The 8,023-nt window shown below is 47.8% G+C and overlaps 1 protein-coding gene across 6 annotated transcripts in view; it reads right to left on the bottom strand.

The window, feature by feature from the left end:
* Positions 1–670: 670 nt before the first annotated feature.
* GABRA3 (gamma-aminobutyric acid type A receptor subunit alpha3) overlaps positions 671–8,023 on the bottom strand; it is a 521,426-nt gene continuing 514,073 nt past the window's right edge. For 5 of the 6 annotated variants that reach the window (XM_060183138.1, XM_016191453.2, XM_060183140.1 and 2 more), the window contains 2 exons: positions 2,287–2,618; positions 671–1,279 (listed from right to left, as the gene is read on the bottom strand). In XM_060183138.1, coding sequence (XP_060039121.1) covers positions 1,267–1,279; positions 2,287–2,618 — 345 coding nt within the window. In that variant the 3' untranslated portion in view covers positions 671–1,266. Of the gene's footprint in view, positions 1,280–2,282; positions 2,619–8,023 lie in introns of all 6 variants that reach the window. The other variant, XM_007530458.3, reaches the window with a different exon arrangement.

The raw sequence follows: 8,023 nt of genomic DNA, 5'->3' as shown, positions 1-8,023 counted from the left end.
GCTTAATTGGAAGATTGTGAGATTTCCATGCCCAAGGCTCTCAGGTTCAATCCCTGATTCTGCATGTCCTTCTGTGAAGCCTGGCTTCTCACAGGCTCTATCCCATATGAAATAGTAACTTGGGAAAAGAGGAAGCCTTCAGCACTGCAGTGAAAATATTTTCCTGTTTCCTGGTGTGTGTGTGGTGGGGGGGGGGGTATTGAGCAGTGGAGGCCATGCAGCATTCCTTCGCTGAGATACTGGGGAGTGAGACCCGGGAGCCACTTCAAAGTTGTGTTCCTGTGGGCTTCGCTGTGCCAGGTCTCTTGCTCTGGGGCTCCCTTTTGTTACTGAGGAAATGTTTTGTTGGAGTGTTGTCTCAGGCGTACATTCGAAGACCTCAAAGTACGTGTCCACCTTGCCCACACCAAAGTGTCAGTTCTCCACAACAGGGAACTGAACCCCCAGAGACCCCTTTAGCCTCCCCCTTACCCCCTGAATAACCTGATTGGCAGGCACGGGATATGGGTTCATTTCTGTTTCACCTTATCTACTTGGGGGCGGTGCCTTTTCCTGTGCATTCCAAAGGTGTGTCTGGTGGAACCAAAGGGCAGCCTGACAGGACAAGAGCCGAGAACAAAGTAACATGTAAGGCTGGCAGAGGGAGCAAAAACCAGTTCTCTAGTCCGAGTACAATTCAGAAGAGTTTAATAAACAGCCGCTAAACACTGCACTGAAGCATTTGGAAACACAATTTCTACAGAGAGGCAAAGGTCAGACTTCCACTTGAAACTCTGTAAGACAACCATTTACAGTCCCACCCCCACCCCCACCCCCACCCCCACAGATCCACAACACAACACTCCTCTTGAGGTTACCTATAGACATGGTCTAGTGGATAATGGGACTGGCATGCATTATCCCAGCAATGGCAAGGAAGCAGGGAGTAGGGAAGGATGGGGGAAAGGCAACGAGCAGCTAATGACAGACCCCGTAAGAGCTTGGTCAGGGGCAGGCAGGGAGATCGGCTTTTGGCATCACGGGTGGCTTTACCTTGGGCTTCTAGGTATTCTGGACTAGTGGCTGCCATCTTAAACGATCTCATTCCCTTGAGTCGTGACTATCAGAAGTAGTCTCCTCATTGACTTGTTAAGCATCATTTTGGTGTCCAACCAAACGGCATTCCAGGACCCCAGAGGCCCGCCGAGATCGTTCTGAGGTCATGCTTCTCTGGCTTCTCAGTTCTCTCTTCTGTTTGGCCTTCAGAAAGGGGCGCACGCTAGTCCTCTACTGAAAGGACCTAGGCAAGACATTCAGGCTCCTGAGACTCGGGTTATCGACTTCACAAAAACCTCACAATTATTCTCTGTTTTATTCACATTAAGAACCAACACTATCAAATGGCCACTAAATAAAGCATTCTCAGACGGGTGATGAAGTGAATGATTGAGCTGACTCAAAAAACACCAGACTCTGATTCCTCCCCATTACAACTGGCATCATCAGAGGCCCAGGGCTCGGGAAGAAGTTGGCTGGCACCTGTCAGTGGCCCTTTCTTTTGAGCTAGGTTTTATGCCTCAACGACTACTAAATCTTTTGCTTCACACTCTACTTGTCTTGACATTTGATCTAGCTCCTTTTATTTTTTGTTATCTTTTAGGATAAATCAAATGAAATACTTGATCCTTATTCTAGAAGACCTTTTAGGAAGTAAAGAGCCCAATCTAAGCAGTGCCGGATCGGCTACAAGAGTCTGAGAGAAGTGGGTTTCCTTGGAGGAGAGATAGCAAGAGGGGGGGTCCATTTCTCCCATAGGCTCTTGCACTTGGTCTGATCTGTTTTGACCACTCATGATAGATAGTGGTGAGCCCCGGTTGTCCCCTCTACTCTCCAAACCAACAGAGTCTGGGGCCACACTCAGAGGTGAGTTGTGGCTACTGCCTTTACTTTTAGCCCAATGCCCAGTAGGCTCTGCTGTGCCACCTGGGCCAGGCCAACCTGGCTCCCTCGTAAGCCCATGCCATGGGACCAGGGCCAGTATCAACGGTTCTGGGTGTATAGTCCCCTCTCCTTTATGCCATTAGTGGAACACACACCAGTGCTTTCCACTGGGGGAGGCTAGGGTGGGCTCCAAGGAGGAGACACTCAGAAACATTTAGAGGAACCTTCTCATTTGTTCCTGGAGTTTCCCAAATACAAATTGGGACTCACAGGTTGGCAGAGCGTTAAGAATAGGGTCATGGAGGATGGGAGGGGAAGCCCCGGGTCTACCTAGAGGGCTCAGCTTGCCGCACCACCACTACCTACTGCTTGCGGATCATGCCCTTGATGGCCGACTCCCGGTTGACGTAGGTGGCCCAGTAGACGAGGTTGAAGATGGCGAAGAGCACAGGGAAGATGATGCGAGAGATCTTGTCAACCTTGCTCACGCTGTTGTAGGTCTTGGTCTCAGTGGGACTCTCTGGCACGTAGGTGGTCTTGGGTGAGGCGATGAGTGTAGGGGTGGAGGAGCCACTGGGGGTGGCAGCCTTGGCGATGGTGGAGAACTCGGTCTCCTTGACCAAGTTGATGGGGTAGGTGGTCCCCACAATGTTGAAGGTGGTGCTGGCTTTCTTCGCTGGGGCTGCTGGGGTCTTCTTCTGGAGGGGCAGAGAAGGCAGGGGGAAAGAAAACACAGGCTGGTTAATTTGTGCCATGGAACACTTTGCAGAAGCTTCAGAGAGGAGGAGTTGGGGGGAAGGGTTGGAGAAATGGAGGCCATAAGGCCTGTAGCAAGCTGTGAGAAGGTTTGTATCCTGGGATCACAGAGCATGATAGACGGGAGAACATGCACCATCTAGCTTCACCAGCCACGTGACCTTAGTCAAGTCACTTCTTTTAGCTTTCGTTTTTCCATCTGCACAATGAGGAGCAGACTATGTGGCAGCTTGGTGAGAGGATCAGATGTGATAATGGTGGTAGGAATCACCAGGAAGCTGACACTGGGTTACTTGCAGGGTGTTGCACAATCCTGGGGCACTGATCATCACAGCAAACCCGAGAGGAAGTTGGGCGCTATGACTCCCATTGGACAGATGAGAAAACCCAGTCACCCACCCACTGAGCTACACGTACGGCAGGGACTTTGGTAACCCAGAAACAAGGCCCCAAGTCCTTGACCATGAAGTGGCACAATCTCCCGGCAGGAGACAGTCCAGAGGCCTGGAGGCCCCTCATCTTCCTGACGCGTCAATAGCAGACTCGTGAGGCCATGCACATGTCACCCCCGAGCAGGCAGCATGCGAGGGGCTTCAGGCAGGAACCCCAGGTCCCCTCTCATACAGCAAAGGCAAGACCAGTGGAGGAGTGCTCAGTAACACCTGGCACTTGACTTCCAAATAAAACTTGTGCTGGGGCGAAGCAGACATGCACACATGTGCTCACATGTATGATGTGTGATACACGGGTCTCCGTGGAGGAAAGAGGAGATAAATCTCAGGCCACCATTGATCAGGAGAGAGAGGCAATCAACATGAGAGCAGGCTGTCCACTCAGGCCCGAGACCGTGGCCTCACTGACCACTTTGGCCTAGTCTTCCTTTTGTCCCTTTTTGCTTTCTTTTGGGTGTGAGGGATGAACTCATGCAAGGTCTATATTCGGTTTTTTTTTTTTTTTAAGATTTTATTTATTTTTAATTTTTATTTATAAAAAAGAAGCACTGACAAAAAACCATGGGATGAGAGGGGTACAACTCCACACAATTCCCACCACCAGAACTCCGTATTCTATCGATGAGCTACCACCTCCTGCATCCCTGCACAGTGCTCTACGCTATCAAGGAGATGGAGAAATGAACTTTGGAGGGTTCCAGGGTAGAGGGTGGGGGTGGCAGCTGACTCTGCCACATGGCCCTCCTCCACCACCTACCGTTGCCTCTGTCCACTGCCCACCCTGCCTAGCCTCTCTCATCTCTACCAGTATCCTTCCTCCACTGCGTAGGAGTCCCTGCCATGCTGGGCTTGTTCTCCTCTAGACCCTCTGCCATTCAACTTCTGCAAGTCACTTTGCCTACGATTTCCTGAATCGTGACTGGGCCAGGGTGCTACTGGGTATTTGGAGGGAAGAAGATAGGTGTAGTGATTGTGGCTTTTGGGCTGACTTTCCAGGAGCTCATGCACCACACCACTGCTAAATCCTGGATTCTGAGCTTCAGGAGCCGGGAGAGGAGGTGGTAGTTCAGCAGAGGGCACAGTACCCCCAGGTGCTGAGCGCAGTTCCTTGGAAGATAATGAGCTTTGGGAGCTGTGGTGCAAACCACAAGCAGGAGCTCATCAGACGGGATGCACATGGATACCTGTGTGAGGGGCAGAAAGTTCTCTGCTGTGGTGGATCACAGTGAAGGAGCAGAGACCTTGCACACCCAGCTCTGCAGGTAGTGAGTTTTCAAGCTGGGAGGGGGGCATGTTTCAGAAAAGGCACAGCCTCACTAACAAGGTATTTTCCAAGCTTCCCCGTGCCGCTGCCTCTCTGAGGACTGTGGTCACTGTGCCATGGGGCGGGTGGGGGGTGGTCCTTGAAGGCTTCAGAGAATCTCATCAGTGCTTTACCGCATGGGACTCATTTCAAATGAGCAGACCGGTGTGTGACTCCAGCCCTGCTGGTGAGGAAAAGCACACAGTACTTGTCTGCATGCTTCCTTATAAACTGAGTGGTCTTCATTGTCACAGGGACACGAAGGAAAGACAAAGCCCAAACTACCCTGACTTTGCTTGAAGCTTTTGCACTAGGGATTTCTGCCTCGTTCTAAGCTGAGGACTTCTAAGCTGACTGTGGCCAGGCCTCTAAGGCAACACTTCCCTTCGAGCAGAACAGCAGCCTCTCCATAGCTTTCGCGGCTCTCTGTGCTGGGGAGGTGGGGAGAAGGAGGCAATTTAATTGCAGGTGTTTTAAGCAATAAAGTAAATTCTCTCTCTTCCTTACCTACATTTTAATCAGCACTGATTTTTAGTTAAGTTACCAAGAGAGGAAATCAAAGAGAAAATTATTCTGGAATTTGATCGATTCAAAGTTAATTGACTTAACTTTGACCACACTGTGATTATGAGCCCTACTTCCACAGCTTCCTGCCTGGCTCCTAAGACCCCATAGACACTGGCTGAAGAAAAAAAGAAAAAAAAAAAAGCTCCTCTCCCCCTATGAGTCTCCATGTCTGTAGGTGCTTCCTCCTGAGTCTTGACCTCTTCTCTATAAGCAACAAGAACATCAATGGTTCAGAGTGGACTAACTGCTACAATAGACTCCTTCCGAATTAGTCTATCCACAGCACGGACCCAGTTCCTTCCAGAAAGTCAATTCATGTGGTTTGGATGATAAAGGAAGGCAAATTATGGATAAATGTGTGTCCAACTCAAGAGGTTTTTCCCAGAGAGGAATACTTTACACATTGTGCCAAGATATTCTAACTCTAGGGCTTCTGGAGCCTTGAATGTATACAGATCCCCAGATAAGACATATTAGAAAGAGAGAGAGAGAGAGAGAGAGAGAGAGAGAGGACATGATTTAGTGACTTAGTGTCGACTCATGGTCATCCCATTCTCTTGAGCTCCCATTTTCAGAAATGGGACAAAGTAATGAAGTATATACACCTATATGTGACTCAAAGGCAAATCAGAGTGCTATGGTAAAGGGACTGACTAGACATTTCTCCAGAGAAATAAGTTCCTGAAAAGTCAGAATGAGCAACCATCCTATATGCACAAAGAGGCTGTTGAGAAGCCGAAACCCTGGTGCTCTGCTCAGAATATCAAAGGGTGCAACTGGCCTGAAAAACAGTATGCTGCTTCCTCAAAGAAAGTTAAAAACAGACTTCGGGGGGGGGGGTGGTAGCAAAGCGAGTTGAGCACACATGGAGCACAGTGCAAAGACTGGCCTAAGGATCCTGGTTTGAGCCCCGAGCTCTCCTCGTGTGTGTGTGTGTGTGTGTGTGTGTGTGTGTGTGTGTGTCTGTGTGTGTAGGGGGTTCACTTCACAAGCAGTGAAGCAGGTCTGCAGATATCTCTCTCTCTCTCCCCTTCTCTGTCTTCCTGTCCTCAATTTCTCTCTGTCCTATCCAATAACAACAGCAGTGACAACAACAACAATAACGATAAACAACAACAAGGGCAACAAAGGGGGATAAACAGCCTCCAGGAGCAGTGGATTTGCAGTGCAGGCACCGAGCCCCAGCAATAACCCTGGAGGGAAAAAAAAAACAAAAGAAAAAAAAAAAGAATTCAGATTGGACCCAGCCACCAGAGTATCTACTGAGCAAACAGATGAGAAAAAGCACGGCTTTTCACACAATGGAGTAGGATGTGCCTTCAAAAGGAAGGAATTTCTGGAACCTGCCACAGCCAGGCTGGGCCTTGAAGACATGGACCCGAGTAAGAGCAGCCAGCACAAAAAAGGGCCAATCTGTGTGATTCCCCCATAGCAGTGTAGAGAGCAATCAGACTCCAAGATAGGAAGTGCAAAGTGGAAAGAGAGAGTGATGAGTTGCTGCCTAATGAGGACAGAGTTTCTGCTTTGCACGATGGAAAGTGTTCTGGTGATCAGCTGCACCAAAACAGCACGCATAACATGACTGAGTGTATGCTGGAACTGGGTCAGACCAGCCTGCCTGTCTGATGAGGAAGAGCAACTAAAGTTAAGAACTAAATTGAAGAAGAAAGCACAAGAAACATGAGTGTAAACAACAAGTCAAATTCAAAAAAAGAAAGAGGGAAGTTTGATATGGAAAGGTCCTAAAGCAACAGAAACAAGAGAAAATGCAGGCAAAAGAGAAGACATCTCTTGGACCAGTTTCCCTAGAGGATGGGAAGTAACCAGAACATAAGTGACATGTACTTTGGTCTGATCATAGTAAAGAAAGATATTCATGTAGGTTAAGATGCCCAACTTAACCCCTGGCGAGTGTCAGTCGGTTCCCCAGAGAAAAGACTAAGTTGAGTGTCTCAACTTGTTACTCTACTTACAGAAATTCCCTAGACATTTACAAACCATTAATGCTAAACCCAAGGAACTTTTCTCCACCGGATGAGTTTTACCTAAAAAATAAAAACAAAAAGTCCAAGAGTTATTATGATCTAGAATTCAGGTGAGAATGTATGGAGATTTTGAAAGCTGTTCTATTTTCTGAAGTGTAGAGACATGTCTTCACTTTGATTTTAAAGATGCCTTTATCTTAACAAGAGGGAGAAACGATCATAGAGCTGCTCTGGCATATGGTTGGTGATGCTGGGGATTAAACCTGAGCCCTCTGGGTCTAAAGCATTAAAAGTCTGGTGTACTTTTAAATCTTCAAAACTTTAATAGAAGTGTAGGAAACATAGTTTAAAAGAAATGGCTTGACTGTTGTGATAAGTATCAGGCAATCCTTACACTAACTGCATCCCGCCTCATCTAGCAACTTAATTCATCATTTCACAGCTAGCAAATCATCTATTCATGATAAGGACTCTCCTCACTTACGCAACCCTTCCTCTATACTCTAATCGAATAACAGTGCTTCTTTTAGCTCAGCCAATAGTCAGAAGCAGTGACTGGAGAAAGGTCTCTAGCCTGCTGCTCCTCTAGGGTCTGCTTACTGTATCAGGCCATCTTGGCTCTTATCTCCTTGCCTCCTCTGAAGCCTCCTGTGTTTCTTTTTGATGTCCCACTTTCTTGTTTCAACAGGACAAGTCCTCCAGTAGATTCTCAAGGTGGAGTGCCACTGAACTACCTGCTGGTCTGAGAATGGCTACTGTGTCTCACCAATTCACTGACGGACACAGGACTTTCAACCCAGAATCATTTATGTCTTTCAGCGTTAGGAGATTTACTGCTCTGCTGTTCTTCTAGGATACAATGTACTTGAGAAATCTGATGCCACATTTCTTTTCTTTCTAGAATTTTTTTAGACTCACATTTTTCCTTGTTCTCTAAAATGTCATGTAGATATGCTTCTCTAAGAACACAATCTGAAGGCTGGTGCCTTTCCATTTGAAAAAATATCTTACAGCTTGTTAAGTTTCCCTCCTTTCACTCA

Source organism: Erinaceus europaeus, chromosome X, assembly GCF_950295315.1.
Source record: "Erinaceus europaeus chromosome X, mEriEur2.1, whole genome shotgun sequence".
NCBI lineage: Eukaryota > Metazoa > Chordata > Mammalia > Eulipotyphla > Erinaceidae > Erinaceus > Erinaceus europaeus.
Note: the sequence above shows the minus strand (reverse complement) of the source record. Positions and strands in the feature narration are given on the sequence as shown.